This window comes from Amphiprion ocellaris, chromosome 7 (genome assembly GCF_022539595.1).
Source record: "Amphiprion ocellaris isolate individual 3 ecotype Okinawa chromosome 7, ASM2253959v1, whole genome shotgun sequence".
NCBI classification, from domain to species: Eukaryota; Metazoa; Chordata; class Actinopteri; family Pomacentridae; genus Amphiprion; species Amphiprion ocellaris.
Window position 1 is genome coordinate 30,202,543 of NC_072772.1, and position 18,793 is coordinate 30,221,335.

Genomic DNA, 18,793 nt, shown 5'->3' on the forward strand with positions numbered 1-18,793 from the left:
GTTTGACAAACCATTAATTTTCCATTGTTCTTATTGCAGATAATGTTCATCCTGGTCCCTTGCAGTCTGCTGCGAAAAAGCAAGAAGGAGACGATCTCTTCTGAATGTATATGAGATGCTCAGTGGAAACATTAGTCACTGGTCTAGAGCTGGAACACAGGCTGTCATCACCTAGGGACAGTAACAGACAGGCTCAGATTTATCCCTTGTGAATGAGTGTGTGTGTGTGTGTGTGTGTGTGTGTGTGTGTGTGTGTGTGTGTGTGTGTGTGTGTGTGTGTGTGTGTGTGTGTGTGCGAGTGAATGTGTATTTCACCCCTGCCTTCTCTGTGGCCACAGGCAAGCTAGAAGCTTTGATAGTTTTCATTCCTCCACATCCTCCAGGCTGCTGCAACAGCTGTAAAACTTTACTTTACTGGCGCTGTGAAACCTCTCACTATTGATCTTTGTTGTCACAGACCTAACATTATCGCAGTGGTTCAGTTAAATACTGCTGCTAAAGGCTTTCTTTTTGCTGAGCAGCCATTTTAGGTCATTATGTTTGCGTCTCAGTCAGATGAATATTAGATTTGGTCTACTTCCATCAGCTAGAGGAGAAGCTCTCATTGTTTCTGATCCTAACCATGGCCGTTTTCCCTCTATATTCTCAGATCAAGTTCGGAACAGCTACTTCATTGGTTTGGATGGCTCACTGCGGCTAGTTTTGGCCAATGGTATGGAGGTATCGCTGTACACGGAGCCCCACCTGCTGGCCGGTACGGTCAACCCCACAGTCAGCAAGAGGAACGTAACCCTGGCTATCGATAACGGACTCAACCTGGTGGAGTGGAGGCAGAGGAAGGAGCAGGCTCGTGGCCAGGTCACTGTGTATGGACGCAGATTAAGGGTAAGCATGCTGCCTTGGGAGTAAGTCATGGTTATACACACAGTTTTTCATTCTTATGCTTGCAGTAATGCCACACTTTTGCATTTAAGCAGCTAAGCTCACAACTACATACAATAATTGACTTGATACACCAGAAAAAAAGATATTGTGACTCTTCAAATGAAACGATATTTGGAGTTTTTGATTAAAAGAAAAGTGTAGCGACAGCTCTGATGATGCAGGTTTTATCCTCAGCATGACTGCTTTCTTCTCAATGATTTCATTGTAGGAACTGTCAGTCTGTGCGCCAGCTCTCAGCTGTTTTCTGTACAAAAACCTGCTTGGTTTGGCTGCACACTGTAGGATCACAATGGCCATGTTTACATGAGACCTTTAATTCCTCTTTAATTCGGAATTAAAGTTAATTCTGCTTTAAAATCTCCTTGTAAACACTTAATTCCAAATTAAAAAGTTAATTCCGAATAAAATTAATTCCGAATAAACTACCTGGTTTATTCCGATGTTAATTCTGAATAAACTAATTCCTGTGTACGTTCTATTCATGTATACAGTTAATTCCACTTTAGTGAATTCCAGTCATTCTGTGCATGCTTGGCTCCTCACATAGCAATGATGTACACAGCTTGGTCATCTGCCTCCCTTCTCCGGTATTCTATCTCTCTTCTCCTTCTCAAGTGACACAACAGAAGTAGTATGCCATTGTCGAGTTGCTGTTTCAAAACGACAATAAAAAGCAAAGCGAAAAGCGTGCTTATTAGTTGTTCCTCCATGTTGTTGGGGAAAAGAAATGCCACGGCAAAGGGAGTTTGTTTTCTTCCGGTAAACAGGGATACGTCACGTCCACTCCCTGTTCAATCCTTTCCAACGCCTAAGCATTAAAGCGGAATTAAGGAAGGGGATAAATGTGCAGTCCATGTAAACCTTAATTCGGAATTAATATTTCCATGTAAATGCAAAGCACAAAACTTTAATTCCAAATGAGTTAATTCCGAATTAAAAAACTTCATGTAAATGTGGCCAATGACACTTCGGAAGATTTAAAGTATTCATGAACTCTTTGGACTTTTTGGAGATCAAAAAATGTTCCTCATATCTCTAGATAAGTGTTTTGGTAAGTGGCAGGCTTTTAAATTCATGTGTGTGTTACTCCGATTAGAGTTTCTGGATCATATGTGATCTTCTCTCCAATACCTGTAGCAACACATCAAACAAAATTCCCCATTTTTTGTAGGCTATTTTTTGGTCTAAATAGGGCAAAAGTAGATGACTGAAAATAAATTTGACTTAATAATAAAGACACTTAGTATTTTTATTAGATGATTTTTGGTTAAATTCTAAATTCATATTGGGACTGGGTAAATGTCCTCAAGAAGATAACCTTGTAACGCGACACAGTTGCACGTAGAATATCAACAGGTCCCTTTAATAACCTAGTAAACAGTCAGTGTTTGACCGTAAAGCAAAGAGAATGACAGACTGGACAGAACTATTAACACACAGAGCACCAGTAACAAATGTGCCCTGATTGATTGGCCCGTATTGTTTTTTTGTTTTTTTTCCTTTCTCTCTCTCTCTGCTCCGTAAAGCAAACAGCAGTTTTAGTTAAGATGTCTTCCACATTCTCTGGGAGGCAACACGGCTAATGGGGAGGTGCCACTTTGTCTGTCATTGGCTGTTCATTTAATGGCCTTGTCGCCCCTTTGGAAGTGAAAGCTTCTAATGTATGTTACAGACAATGGCCCCAGGGGTGAGATAGGAAATGGGAGCAGTCTAATGGCAACAACAGAGGGGATGAACAGAGCTGGAATCATTGGGCGACCTTGAGTGACATGTCAAGTGATATTACGTGGGTGGCTGAGTGAGTGTGTGTGGCAGTGCATGGCTGGGGGCTGCAGGGGAGTGTGTGTGTGTGTGTGTGTGGGGGGGGGGGGGGGTCTTGAATACAGAACAGAGGGTTGCATTAGAACAAGAACAACAGAGACAACTGTGTGACTCTGGCTTCACAGATCTTTGTTGTGATGGAGAAAAGAAGCAGCATTTGGACTGCTGCTGTCTGTGTTCCAGTTTGTTTTCCTGACTGTACTTATTAGACGGTGGAGCTACACGTGCGTGCGTTTGTTGTGCTGTGCTTTTCCTGTCCTAAGGCTGAACAGGTCACCGATGGTCCTCGGTTCACCCCTTCCACAGTGCCACGTGCTTCTCGGGCTCCCCCCTCTCCCAGCCACCCACAGTGTGCATGATTTATGTTCCTGGGGCACAGTAGCTCTGTTTCTTTCCATGGAAACACACCGTCTAGTTGGAGTAGTTTGTTGATGTACAGTAATGAGTTGTGGCTACCACTCCACCACACCAAGGATCTCCAAACACTTCAATGTGGAGTTAAAAGCAGAGACAAAGCTGATATCTGTGTTATTAGCATTTTAGAGCCACCATTGCGACTTGTAATATCGGCCTGTTTGTTCAAAACAAATATGAGTTAAAAACAAATAAAGACGATCGAGTGTGTTCTCTTTGATTGCAATGCAAGACTAACTGGTGTTATTGAAGAAAACAGTCGCCGAATTGAATTAATCATGAGCACTAGTAAAAGGCATTTTTGCTTGTGAAATGACAGATTGAGGTTGTCATTTGACACGAAAATCTTTGATATTGATTGAGAGATCAGATGTAGCTGTGATGTTTTATGTCAAGAACAGTTTCAAATGGTACACTGTAATTCTAGTGTACTCGAACAGTCTGTCCTCCGATTCTACACACCTAATTTCTTTGAGAAATTCCTTTTAGAGGTGATGTCCAATTTAAAATAATTCCCCTTGAGTGGGTTTCCATTCTCTTGGGATGGGCTTCACTGCTGCTATGAAAGACTTTGAAACACTGAACACAGTGTTTCATAAAACGCCAGAGCAGAAGGGGTCTCAGTCTGTAATATCCAGTAACCTCTCTTTAGGAAATGAATAAAAGGTGTAGTAATTTCAGTGAAGTCTGACACTTGTCATGACAGTATTAGAAAGTGAAAGAGAGGACAACCAACAGGGCCCCTCCTGTTCTTATTTCAACATCCCTTCAAGGATCCCATCCCCCCCTCAGTCTTGGGGCTCAGATTGCTTGTGCCGCTCCAAATGTCCATGGATTTGTGCTTCTCATGATTCCATTGGTTTTTAGTTAAAGTAATCCTCTCAATTAGGTATCAGTGACGTTAATTACCTCGGGTGTAATTGTCCCTTCACAGATGAGAGACCTAAGCATGCTTTTCTCAATGCGAGATTGAAAAAGTGAGGTTTCTCAGCAATCCCAGTGTGACCTGCTCTGTGGCATGTGTCTGGAAAGTAGCCAGAAGCAGCTTTCTGAGCCACTTTAAGATGTTTTAAGCCTTGCCAAGCATTTTGCTAAGCCGAATGATAGCACACCTGAAGAGAAACCCAGAAGATTAGTAAGAAAAATAATATGATAAATAATACATAATCAGAGGGGTAGTTTTAATTACAGCTAAAGACCTCTATAGCCCAATCTTCCAAAATCTACCAGATGGTGTTAAAGTAGTGGTTTGAATTGAGATTTCTTCTGATCTGCAATCTAAGCTCTTGTGTTCACTTCATTTTATTTCTTTTTTCTCTGTAGCTTCTGCTTACAAAGGGCTGCTGACTTTGAAACACAATGGCAGGACTGTAGGTTTGAACTTTCTGGCTGCAGTACAAGAGCTTCCTCCTAAAGCCGACTCTCTTCAGATCTGTGTCTTTCTGCTTTGACCACAGTGACGCCGAAGGTCACTGTTTTAGCTTTCAAAAGAGGTGCACGCCACTCGACAGTGTTTTCAGTCACATAACAGAAGAACTGATTTTTATTCCTCTTTTTCAATTTACGGAAACAAGAGTCGTCTGCAGCTGGTAATTCTTTTCAGTAAGCAGTAAAAATGAATTTAACGATCAATGTGACTCTAATGTTTCTTGCATGAATAGGCATGCTCCCACTAAGACTCTGCTGAATTTTTTACACAAACAAAGAAATGTGGTAATTCTTACAATTTCATCACTTCAGTGGCTCCTGCAGTCCTGAGATAGAGCTCCACTGTTGTAATTAAAAGCTGTGAAAAGAAGAATATGAAATAATCGCTTTGTGATTAAAGGTCTCCTCATAAGGTTCCACCTCAGAAGAGCAGTGCGCCATTTCCTCCCAAACATTTCAAACTTCTAGACGTCTCTATTCCCTCTCGGTGGAGCTGCTGTGGTCAAATTAACAGTTTCTAACTCCCTGCTTCTTCTCCTGTAGGTTCATAACAGGAACTTGCTGTCACTGGACTTCGATCGAATCACCAGGACGGAAAAGGTCTATGATGACCACAGGAAGTTCACGTTACGTATCCACTATGATCATGCTGGTCGACCCACTCTATGGGCACCAAGCAGCCGTCTGAATGGAGTCAATGTCACCTACTCATCTGGAGGCCATGTGGCCGGCATCCAAAGAGGCACCATGTCTGTACGAATGGAGTACGACCAGAACGGCAGAATCACCTCCCAGATATTTGCCGACGGAAAATCTTGGAGCTACACTTACCTGGAGAAGGTACAAACTGTTGGTGTTGTACTTAATGATTAAATGGTTTAGAGATAAAAATGTAACATAAGACAGGAAAGACATATTACACAGACGAATTGTGGAGTTGTGTTTGTATGAGGAATTTGACAGGAGATTTTAGACTCCAGTTAAAAGTTAACTTGTAATACTCCAGCCGTGTTTGTGCTGCATTATCAGGCTCTGGCATAGATATCAGCCAAAATGTAATTAAAAGTGTCTGGTGCGCCGCAGACGTTATACTTTGTTACCACAGTCTGACAGCAAAGTTCAACCTGAAATAGCTCTGATGAAAAGAACAGAGTGAAATGTCACTTTCTGCTCGCTAACTCAAGGAAAGATTATTTGGGAGAAGGTGAAGACCTGTTATTCTCCAGCTTAGACGTGTAATATGAAAACAGCAGGCAGTCAACTTGTTAAAATTGGCTATAGTCTGTATTTCAGCCACCTCTAAGCGCTCAGATGCAGCCTGTTGTGACAGTCTTATAGCAGATTTAAAGGCTTCATTTATTGGTCCAAGACAGGCATTAATGGAAATTTCCAATTTGAAAGTCAGTCCCTTAATACTGTTTGGATCAAAATATGAAACGAGAAGCAGCTTGTTTGATGTCCTCATCATTTTTTTATGATTGTGAAATCATCTCTGAAGGAAATGTTAACCTTAGATTTGGTCTGACTCATACTTGCATGCATATGTTATTACTATTGACATTTTACATGTTTTATAGTATGCAGTCCTAGTGTCTTATATAATACTGACAACACACATTTAAACCTAAGGAATAGATTCATAGATTGCTTTGAATTATGTGTGGGCCCTTCTTTTAGATTTTATATAATTTAGGTAAAACTGTGATTTTTATGTTTTAAATGTTTATGCAATAGTAGTAGTGTTAGGTAATGTAGTGACCCTTTTCAAATCTTTCTCGTAATTCTCATTTTGTGAAACAAATATTTATATAACAGTAAATACATCAAACATTTTATCTACAAAGTGCAGCCTTTGAATATGATCAGTCATACACGGTATTGAAATTACACCAAAAAAATACTCTTTTTCCTCTTCTCTTTGCAGTCGATGGTCCTGCTGCTCTACAGCCAGAGGCAGTATATCTTTGAATTTGACAAAAATGATAGACTCTCCTCTGTGACCATGCCCAACGTAGCTCGGCAGACCCTCGAGACCTCCCGCTCCATTGGCTACTACAGAAACACCTACCGGCCCCCTGAAGGTAACGCCTCAGTGCTCCAGGACTACAGTGAGGACGGCCAGTTGCTGCAGACCACCTACCTGGGCACAGGCCGCAGGGTCATCTACAAATACGGAAAGCTGGCCAAGCTGTTGGAGATTCTTTACGACACCACACGCATCGGTTTCTCCTATGACGAAGTGGCCGGCATGCTGAAGACTGTCAACCTGCAGAGTGAGGGCTTTACCTGCACCATCCGCTACCGTCAGATCGGCCCACTGATTGACCGGCAGATTTTCAGATTCAGCGAAGAAGGGATGGTCAATGCCAGATTTGACTATGTCTATGACAACAGTTTCCGTGTCACCAGCATGCAGGCTGTCATCAATGAAACACCGCTGCCAATCGACTTATATCGCTACGATGATGTGTCGGGCAAAACAGAGCAGTTTGGCAAATTTGGAGTAATCTACTATGACATAAATCAAATCATAACCACAGCGGTGATGACCCACACCAAGCACTTTGATGCTTACGGCCGAGTAAAGGAGGTCCAATATGAGATCTTTCGCTCACTTATGTACTGGATGATGGTGCAATATGACAATATGGGCCGGGTGGTGGCGAAGGAGCTAAAAGTTGGACCTTATGCCAACACCACACGCTACACGTATGAGTATGATGCTGATGGTCAACTCCAGGTGGTCTCCATCAATGACAAGCCTCTGTGGAGGTACAGCTATGACCTAAATGGCAACCTACACCTCCTCAGCCCTGGAAACAGCGCTCGTCTCACACCACTACGCTATGACATCAGAGATCGCATCACTCGCTTGGGAGACGCACAGTATAGAATGGATGAGGATGGTTTCCTTAAGCAGCGAGGGAATGACTACTTTGAGTATAACTCAGCTGGCCTGCTAATTAAAGTGTACAACAAAGTGAGCAGCTGGAGCATCAAGTACCGCTATGATGGCCTGGGCAGGAGGGTGTCCAGCAGAAACAGCATGGGCCACCACCTGCAGTTCTTCTACGCCGACTTATCCAGCCCTACGCGGGTCACCCATATGTACAATCACTCCAGCTCTGAGATCACTTCACTCTATTATGACCTGCAGGGACACCTCTTTGCCATGGAGTTAAGCAGCGGGGATGAGTTTTACGTAGCCTGTGATAACATAGGCACCCCTCTGGCTGTGTTCAGTGGTTCAGGCCTCATGATCAAGCAGGTCCTCCATACAGCATTCGGAGAAGTTTACCTCGACACCAACCCCAGCTTCCAGCTCATAATCGGCTACCAAGGAGGCCTGTATGAGCCTCTCAGTAGACTGGTCCACATGGGGAGACGTGATTATGACGTCCTAGCTGGCCGCTGGACGACACCCAACCATGACATCTGGAAACGTCTCAACAGCAACCACATTGTGCCGTTCAACTTGTACATGTTCAAGAATAACAATCCTCTAAGCAACAATGAGGAGACAAAGTGCTACATGACGGGTATGTTCTCTCAACACACCCATGTCTTACAGAGATTATTCTTTTTTTAAAAGTAGACAAAACAAAAATCCACCTAACCCTCTTCTACAGGAGGCAGCAGCTTGGCTTCGGTGTGGTTTTGATGAATTCCAGTGAAACCCAGAGTCATGGCAAAAAATAATGCAAAGTATGAAAATATTAATAGACTCTTCTACAACCGCAGCTGCCATCCCCTTAAAAGCAGCAAGCTGTAAACTTGTCAAGGCCATATTTCAAGCCTTCAGGCTGTGGGTATTTTACGGAAGCATATTGCTTCCACAAAAACAGCACAAAAAAATTTAAAGACCTAATCTTGTAATTATGGCTTTCTACGTCACAATTATGACAAAAGATCTTGTAATTATGAGAAAAGATCACGTGATTACGAGATAATTATGAGATTGTAATTTTAAAAAACAACAAAATACGGAAATGCTACCATAGTTATTGCAACTTTTAGAGGACAGAGAGGACATCTACTTTAAACACTTTGATTTTCACCTTGGTTTGAAACTAAGTAACAATTTGTTTACCAACTCTTTGAGAAAATGTTCTGTAAACCCTTAAGTCGCAATAAATCTAACAATATGTGAATGCAATACTCAGACTCAAGGTTTGGTGAGATATATTCCTCTAACACCTCTAACAGCTGTAAATTAAAGTTAGCAGGATGCAGCCTGAATATTTAAAATGGTTTAAAATTAATTAAATATATAAATAGCAGTTGACAGATGTTAAGTGAGTCCCACTAAAGTAATTAATAATGCATAAACTTCTTTATGTCGTGAAAAGGGAAAAGAAGGCCCCAAATCTTAACCTTCATTCCAGCGTGAAACTGCTTCGAGCAAAGAAGTGCTCCATTTTTTTCTGTCAAATTTTGTGCATTTTTGTTCCAAAGAACAAGCCACAACTGAAAGAACAGACTCTGCCAAAATTATATTGAAAAGCAATGTGCTTGGGAGGTTTCTAAGAGCTTCCTCAATTGGACGCTGAGGTTGGGTTTCTGTGTATGCGTGTGTGCATGCATGTATATGTGCTTGTGCGTGTGCCCAGTGGCTATCGTTTTGTAAGTGCTCAAAGGGAACAGTGCTATACGGCAAAGCCCTCTCTGTTGTTGAACACTCAGGTCCCTTCCCAGAAATATTCTGTGTTCTTTGTGGTAGGGAGGAGGTAAATGGCAGTGAAAGCACCCCAGTGGAGAAGGAGAGCACAATGGACCCATAGAAACCATAGCCAGGCCTGGTTGTATCAACCTCCTCTAGCTGGAAGGAAAACAACATTGTTAAGGATACTCAGTGAATACTCTGTGGTTCAAGCAACCGACTACAGCCAGATCTTATTCATAACTGGGTGATTTAATTTTCTGCTGTCTTTCTGCGTATTTACTTGATAATGCTTATGTTTACTATGGAGTAATGTATTTTCTACCTTTTATCTTTTGTTCATTTACCTGGAGACCATACTAAGAGCGGGAAAAAAGTATCTTTTTGTTCAGGTGGAATCGTAGCCTTCTGCTTCTTTCAGTTTAACAAAGCCATTTAGCTGCCTGCCAAACAGAAAGGCGTTCAGCTTCACAGTCCACCATTAGGGGCTGACTGGCATTTGAATGCTAAACACACTGTTAGATAGATATACTGTAGTGGGTCTGCCTCAATTGTGATTGATGGCGCTGACATTTACATTCCTTTCACTAAATTACCGGGGTCCTTTCATTGTCCTCAAACAAATTCTTATTTAAAAAAGCTTTGTCAGGTGCCACAATGTGGCAGTGCCAATCTGTGACCAACTTGCCCCCCAAGTGTCACAGCAGTGATTCTGCTGTCCATAACAAACACATTGATAGGCATGAGAAACAAATGGCTCATATATAACAGGCTTTTGCTTCCAGTCATGGCTGTAGCCCTCTCTATGATATTCAGAGTTAATGACAACTTATCACAGGGGATGGCAGCATCACCTATGTATGGCTGCTATTAGACGAAACACATTATCATGACTGCATGGATTTGAATCTCAGACGCGTCACTTTTCTCTCTTTCAGCATCTCATTAGAAGAAAAATTATAGCAAAAGAACCCGCTGAGTCTTCAAAATATCTTGTGTTGAAGTCTCGGCCGCCTTGAAATGACATGAAATTACAGTATATAATTATCAGCACAGCAGACACTCTCAGATGTCAGTTGGCATTTCTGGGACCCAGCTGTGTGTCATTAGTGTGGCACCTGCAGGAGTGGACATGAATCATCACCACCATCTCGAGTGTTTAGCATAGCTTGTCCACTTTCACAAACAAATCAAGTGCTCAGACTGAGTGAAGAGTGTTTCAAGGAGACAGCCACTTGACCGCAAAATGTCAACTCTTCAGATTTCGCAAATTAATTCTCCATGTCCTTTATGGTTCCTCTGAATCCAGAAATTGTTTTGTTTAATCATAGTGTATGTACATCACTGCTTCACCGTTTTATCTACTCCCCTGCAGATGTCAACAGCTGGTTGGTGACCTTTGGTTTCCAACTCTACAACGTTATCCCTGGCTATCGGAAACCCAACACAGAGACCATGGAGCCATCCTACGAGTTAGTCCGCACCCAGATCAAGACGCAGGAGTGGGACAGCACCAAGGTAGTCGCTCTCACCTACACAACCTTTCATCTCGCCGCAGATCACCTTCCATTCTGCCCCTCTCCTTTCCAACATCATTAGCAATTAGGCATGCTCTTTGTAGCCAGACTCCCAGAGGAGCTGCCAGCTATCAGGCCAAAACATGGCCCAGTGAGCCAGGTCTCTGCCCCCAGTCCTCATCTTGGGGAATGGGGTCAGGCTAAACAGCTCTTGTAATTGTCCTGCCATTAGGGAAATTCACTCTCCATTCCCTCCACCACTGGCCATTGATTTCATCTCAGTTTTACGCTGTTAGCCAAGGCCTGAGAAGTAGTAGACATGCTCTGATTCTCGCTTTTATCAGCCCTTTTAAGTTGCCTCCAACTCAGCTGAATTATTGAAGAGGCCACTGTTGTCTTCTTGGGTTTGGTTACAGCTAGACTAGTGCATGCCACCCATCAAGAGGGCAGATTCATGTTGCATGACACTCTGGCTGCTACCTTAACACAGTGGGTATTTGTCAGTATAAAAACAGGTTCTCATCCTTTTGAAAGCTTAAAAGCTTCTGGGGATGATATGATACAAGACATCTTAAATCTCTGACCTCTGATCTGACTCACCAGCTGTAATAAACATGCACACCGAGTGAGCATAATAAACAGAGGAAGTACTGGTGCAGTACTACATGTAAAACTGTCAGAGCTTCATCTATTAATAAAATATGGAAAATTTTAGTTCTCTTTAAGAATTTCATGGCCAATTTTCATGCAATTATACCAAATATAAAAGTATACATTTTTTTGTCACTATAGCCCACATTTCTAAGTTAAATGTTTGTTGGCAAAAATAGCATGCCAATAAGTGAAATGCACCTGCTCCACCGAGTGTTTTATATGCATTTAAAGTCATGAAAGTAATTTCAGTGTCACTCTAGGCATTCCAGCACACTGTGGTCAATTACACAGGAAATGGAATGCTTATGAATCCACAATGTAATGTTGCAAGTCACATGTGTGTAGTGTAAAACCGTAATAGCAGAAATCCCAGTTATGTCCTCATCCAGCATGGAGCGCTTTGGGAGGGTTCCTGCATATAAGCCCCTGAGACTGACTCATAAATCCTTCTTGTACACGACACTCCACAGAGAAATCTCTGAACTTGGCAACGGTACCAGTTTACAGGGGCGCTGCAATATAGAAAATATCTAATTTAATCCAAAGACATTTCAGCTATTTACATTTTAGATATCGGTCAGTCCATCGGATGGAATAGTGTTGAAGATTTTTTTCAGACATGAATCGCAAGTCTCAGTAAGCTACATTTAATTGCTATGGAAATTATTCTGTGTGATGGTTAGATTCTGGTTTTAAAAACAGTTTTTTTTCCATAATTTTAGGGTGGTGACCTGACCACTGCAAGTCATCTAGTGACTTCCATTCATTAGCATCCCCTTCTTGGAAGCACTCTTAATAGAAGCATTTCATTATGCTAAAATAAAATCAGTCATTCATGAGGCTATATTCAATTTGTCTGTTTGCTTCACTCAGAAGCACTAAATAGAAGTAGGTCCATTTGAGTAATAATATTATTGAAAGGAAATGTTTCACCTACAAACACAGCCTTCAATTCTATATTCAATAATGCCTATGATAGACTTTGATATCTCCAAAAAATCCTGTAATTGGGCTTTAAATAGCAAGGTTAGCCTAGATTTGAAGATGTTTTTAATGTTTGTGAGGGAACTTTGCCTTCAGAACACCTCTGAAGTGTGTACTGTAAATGGTATATAAGGAAAGAGTGAGATAATTAGTCTTTATACTGTGTATGATTTGAGGCATGATATTCCTATTTTGAATTTTAGTTTCAAAAACACTGCTCTGAAATGGTTAATGCCATGTTATTTCTCGCTGCAGACCTCCCCAATTAGGCATAGGCTTCTTTGAAGCATAAAAATAACTTTTAAACTACACATCATATAACCTGTACAACTTCCGTTTTATTTCATTCAGGAGAGAAGTATGCCTGCCTTTCTATCTTTGTCCATTTAAGTCCCTATTTCACCAGGCTGCTGAATCCACACACAGATTGAAAAATTCCGTGAGGGGACAGACAGATGAGGTTTGTGCTGCGCGAGGCTTGATCTCTCATTCTGGGTTGTGCTGGAGGCTTGATTGCACCCCATGCGATGTGAATGATGCCTCTCTGGGAGTGTCCCGGGAGGCTGTTTCAGTAAAGTGGAGGACATTGCCCCCTGTCCCCCCCACCACCACCCCTGGGACAGCTGACCGGGTCACACGCTGGCACGGTAAACAAACATGGAGTGGCATGGCGTGAAGTGCCCCCCCGGGGCCTCGGCTCCCGAGGGGCCCGACAACACAGCTGCCCGCTCCCCCTCATATGTGCCTTCTTCGTGCGGGATCTGATGCAGTGTCACGTCAAAGAGCAGCCAGATATGCTGGTCACCGCAGCCGGCTCGATACTCCTCAGCCCCACCCAGTCTCCCAGCCTGTAGCCTCCCTCTTACCGAGGCACGGAGAGACAGAATTAGAAACTGTCAGGAAGACTTTGGATGTGACTTGTTGACAAAACTCCTCAGGATGCTCGCAGCTTCTTATCTTGGGAGATTGCAAGAAGGCTCAGTGTTTGAGAGCCTTTTTGTTGCTGCACAGATGCGTTCAGGCAACTGTCTCCCTGTGTGTTGGCCATCCTCCATTTCATATCATTCTCTTCATTTAAAATCTTTCTTTCTTCCCGAGGAGCATCTCTTGTCGAGTAATATTAGGACTAAAGGGAATGTGGTATCTATACAAAGCTTTGATCTCTTAAGGAATGGGATATATACACTGGTTACCAACAGATTCTTGTTTCATATTTGGCACAGCATGGCTGTCAGGAGACTGCAATTTCACCCTTTTTCAAAATATCATGCCTGTCACAAATGATCAGAGAGATTTGCATTTGCTGACAAACACCTCTGCCCCTACCTTGACTATGTGCGATACATTCACAGCTTCAAAGCATCATGGATTTGTTGTTGTCATTGATAACAGAAGCAATTTCATCATTATTTTTACACATAAGAAAAATGTTTAATCAAATAATGTGACATCAATGGGACATTTATATTTTCAGCACCACCGTTCAATTTTTTGTGTACCTCTAAAACATTTCATATATTTACTTATATATACACATGTATATTTACCATAACCAGATCCTTTTTAAATTTATTTTTTTAGTGTTGAAACATCCTCTTCAGTCATACATGTTAATATAAAAAGAATAGCTCGTGCGTGGTAGTCATAGCGTTGAGTCTGAAATGTTTGAAGTGTTAATGAAGCCGTATGAATCTCAGCTTTGTAAAGGAACCATCTGAAAGCTGACAGTGCTGCTTAGTTCCCATGCAGAGTAGGATAAGGATAAAGGTTACAAACCAAGGCAGGATGCAATCAGAAGTGAATATTTGGGTAAATATCGAGAAGAACGTCTTTAAACAAACAGTAGTGTTGAAATCTGTCTCTTGCTCAGACAGCAAATAGAAAATGTATTTTACTGTGTATGTCTCAGCTGCGGGGGCTGTGTGACTAAACACCATTGTCTTTGCTTTGCAGTCTTTGCTGGGTGTTCAGTGTGAAGTTCAGAGGCAGCTGAAGGCCTTTGTGAAGCTGGAGCGTTTTGGGCAAATCTACAGAGCCAAAAGTGCCGGATGTCCTCAGACGGAAGACAAGAAGATCTTTGCCTCTGGTGGCTCCATCTTCGGAAAGGGGGTGAAATTCGCCATCCGAGACGGTCGCATCAGCACTGACATCATCAGCTTGGCCAACGAGGACGGGCGTCGCATGGCTGCGGTTCTGAACGACGCGTTCTATCTTGAAAACCTGCACTTCACCATCACGGGAATGGATTCCCACTACTTTGTCAAACTGGGCTCGGTGGAGGGAGATCTGGCCCTCATTGGCATGACGGTGGGCCGGCGCACTCTGGAGAATGGCGTCAATGTGACAGTGTCTCAGGTCAACACTGTTTTCAACGGCAGGACTAGGCGCATTACTGACATCCAGCTGCAATATGGCGCGCTGAGTCTGAATACGCGTTACGGCAGCAGCGTGGACGAGGAGAAAGCCCGAGTGTTGGAGCTGGCCCGGCAGAGAGCTGTTGCCCAGGCTTGGGCCCGGGAGCGCCAGAGACTAAGGGACGGGGAGGAGGGCTCGCGAACCTGGACTGAAGGAGAAAAGCAGCAGCTCCTCGGCTCAGGGAAGGTGCAAGGCTACGATGGCTACTACGTGGTTTCAGTTGACCAATACCCTGAGCTGGCAGACAGTGTCAACAACATTCATTTCATGAGACAGAGTGAAATGGGCCGAAGGTGACATGAACACGAGGCTCCCGAGTGACACTCACATGTAGGACATGGGACTTCTTGCCAAAGACAGTTGTGTACATGACCACATTTTTTTTTCTTTGACTGTGCTCAACTTGGTTTTTAATATGCTGTAAAAAAAAAAAAAAAAAAAAAAGAAAACAAAATGGTTGCAATCAGTTGCACTGTATTAATGGAAGAGTGCCCTTCTCCTTTTGAAGATTCTTTAACAGTCTTTGCCCTCCAAGTGCGGCTGCTAGAGGATGAAATTTTGCGATGTCTTTGACTCATTTTTGTGACTCCATTTCCTCATCCCTGTTGGTGATTCTGTTCAAAGGAATCCAAGAGGAGTATTGGTAATGCATTATGTTCACTGGCTCACTCTGCTGCCAGACTTGCAGATTGTTATTCACAAGCTTGCTCCATTCTGCCTTTTCTGCGCCTCAGCCAAGGAGATTCCTTCTCTTTTAATCACTTCTTTTTTATACTTGAAACCCTCATATAGCCCCAGTCATCCATAAATAATGAGAGAGATTTCTGTTGGCGGTAGAGCCCTTCATCAAAACCCCAGCTGAACTTGTCAAAGCACCTTCATTTGTGTGATGTCTTGTAATTTTTTAAGAGGAGGCTCGATACTCATTTGTGGTCTTAGCTTGGAAGGCTTCAGTGCACCCTGACTGTGCATGTTAGCCTTTTTTATGAACTACAAAATTAGCAAAACTGCTTAATTAAGCTTAAATTGTGTGGTAAAGCCAACAAAGGGATATGAGGTCACTTTTTTTATTTGGTGTGTATTTTATTTAAAACAGAAGAAATTGTTCTCTGCTCCTTTTCATTTGACTGTGGTCAAACAACTCGATTATGAAAATAGTGAAGAGCCAACCCTGTACGAAAATACTGTGGAATTATTGTCTGTATTAAACAACAAAAGGTATTTTACAGGAATGGTTTTGAATTATAATTTAGTTTTGTTTTATAAATAGCTATATGAATTAACAGTATAACAAATGTGAATTTAAAAAAAAAATGTGAACTATTGTCCCTTTTATTGTTAATTGTTGTACTTGAACAATACTTAAGGGTGTTTGAACACATGGAATAAACTCTGAAAGGTGATTTAGTTAAATCAATTACTGTGTTTTTCATTAGACCGACTGCATTCTACTGATCTCAGTTGCATATGAAAGGCACTGTTTGTTTAGTGAGCTTAAGTCAGTATTCCTCACCACAGTGTCCAATCAAATGGAGCTTGGGATGAAAATAATTTTAAAACGTGAGACTACAAAGAGCGTCAAAGAAACCAGTCTCATCAGCGATACACGCAACATCAACATATTGGCTGCTGAGACAGATAGGCTTTGCATTGTGTTGTGGGTAAGATGAAAGATACAAATTGCCTTTGCCCTAAGGGCTGCCCGCAGGTCAGCATCGAAAGTGCTTTCATTCCCCAGAATAGGGCTCCACTTGGTCCCATGGCTGGCTGAAATGCATTAGACCTGCAGGTGTACTAGTTCCCGTTTACAGACTAAAGGTCGTCTATACACGCCAACCTTGGAAATAACCCACGTGGACTCTTTCTAGCTCCCATATATCCGTGTCCCCCTCAGTGGATACTGCAAAGGACAATTTACTTCTGCTCATTCGAAAATGTCATGATGTGAAAACTCAAGAGGAGTCGAGACTATTTTGGAAATTGTGACGTTGATTTGACGTCTGGTACTTTTTGAACTATGCCAAGCCACTGCACACTCTTGACTTTATCATTTTGTCCATCAAACATATGAACTCGTTTGTGTGTGTAGGGGTGTTGAGAGCATGGTTGAGTGTCTCAATCTGTACAAAAGATAAAGTAAACAGTACATGGGTTATTTTTTTTTTCTGATGTTGGTTGATTCAGTGACATTTTGTTTCCAAAAAAATATGTATGTTCTACATAATATGAATGAAGGATATTTGCATTGTGGAATATTGCACTGAGAACTGTTGCATCATAAGACTGTATCTTTTTCTAAAGTTTTGGAAACATTTTGAGTTTTGGTTTGTTCTTAACACTGTGTTTTTAGCGCTTTGACTGTGTAAATATGGAGACATCAAAGTAAGCTGTAAATAAAATGCAAATGTAGATACCTCTTAGAGCTACATCGGTGACCCTGTGTAGTCTTAAGGTAGAAAAAAATAAAGGGAATATTTTGTGTTTATTTTTTGTGATTGTGTTTTATAATGTTTAACAAGAAAAAATAGTTTCCATCGCTGTAAATTGAGACATATGTCAGATTCATTTTATGCGTTTTATATTAATTTTGCCACCACGCTTGTCTCTGAACTTAGTGATATCTATATTACGCTGCTTGCACATGTTCTACTGTTCATCTGCATTTTTGGTACATTATATATTTATTCATTCTCACCCTACAACATCTTTTAAAGGAATTTAATGAGGATAATTTGATGCAATATGATAATGTAATATTGCGCCATGTGCCATTATTTAGTTAAACACGCTCTACCACCTGTTTAGACTTTGAACCTATTAAATCCTCACATGGAGTGAACATGTGGCTGAATCACCAGCACATAAAGTAGAGACTCCTAATAAAAACTTCTCTACAGTATGAATGTATTTAACTGTCATAAGACAAGCAAGCCTCGAGGGATGCTGTGCAGAACTTGACTATTAATTAACCTGTCAAAGTTGAGGAACAATCCTTTGATGTTACAAAAGCCACCAGGAGACTGTTTTTTAAACTTGATAACTTTGTTGAAACAAGTGGAGCTCAGGGGCTAATCCTGTTAGCAGGCAGGGTGGCTCGGGAGTTTGCTGACAGTATGTGGCGGCGGCAAGGGAGCCAGGAACATTTACACTCACTGCAGGCAGAGCCGAGCTCGGTGCCCAGAAGAAAGCGTGATGGCCTGTTTTACCTAAGAAGACAGCTCTCTCGCATTTGTTCCTCTCTGCTTTGCTTTAATGTGAGCCAAGGAAACTGCTGATCTCCCCACATGAAGGACAAGCATCATAGGAGACGATCACACTCCTAATGTTTGCTTCAGCTAGTTTGACTACACAAAAGTAAATTTCAGATCTGTTGCTCTCATTTTCCTTGAGACAGCCTGAGCCTCAAACCATACATGCCTCTGTAAAAAAAAAACAGAGGGTTTCTTTACAGTGAACAGAGAGTCTTGCTACAAGGATGAATTGTAGCAGGACTGCAGAGAGGGAAAATGTCCTTTAGCCTGGAGGGCTGTAGTCTTTTGGTGGAATCATAATAACGGTAAATTTACCTAAACGCCTCCAGCAGAGAGGAGTGGGCAAGAGTGTATTCCAATACTGGAAGTTTAATATGTAACTGATACTGAATCAAGTGTAATGAAGCATTTATTTGAACATATTGTGGGAACAACAGAGCATTGACAGCCTTGAACATAAATGTTTGCAATCTAATGAATTAACTCCAAGGAAGATGTTTTTTCAAAGAATGCCACACTGCAATGACAATAGTGCAATGTACTACTTTCACCTTTTGATCATTTGCACCTGCACTTTGTGACATCACAAGTAGAAGGTGAGGAGAACAGTACGTGGCATGGAGATGTAATGACTGACAAACGTCTTCAATTCTCAAGACTTTTCCATTTTAGCTGTTTTTGCTGTAGGGTGTGAATTTTTTCTA

At 41.8% G+C, this 18,793-nt stretch overlaps 1 protein-coding gene across 15 annotated transcripts in view; it reads left to right on the plus strand.

Moving 5' to 3' along the window:
* Positions 1-17,323, plus strand: part of tenm4 (teneurin transmembrane protein 4) — a 155,652-nt gene extending 138,329 nt beyond the window's left edge. For all 15 annotated transcript variants that reach the window (XM_055012080.1, XM_023262741.3, XM_055012081.1 and 12 more), the window contains 5 exons: positions 650-885; positions 5,152-5,448; positions 6,533-8,147; positions 10,644-10,786; positions 14,377-17,323. In XM_055012080.1, coding sequence (XP_054868055.1) covers positions 650-885; positions 5,152-5,448; positions 6,533-8,147; positions 10,644-10,786; positions 14,377-15,135 — 3,050 coding nt within the window. In that variant the 3' untranslated portion in view covers positions 15,136-17,323. The remainder of the gene's footprint in view (positions 1-649; positions 886-5,151; positions 5,449-6,532; positions 8,148-10,643; positions 10,787-14,376) is intronic.
* The last annotated feature ends 1,470 nt before the right edge of the window (positions 17,324-18,793 follow it).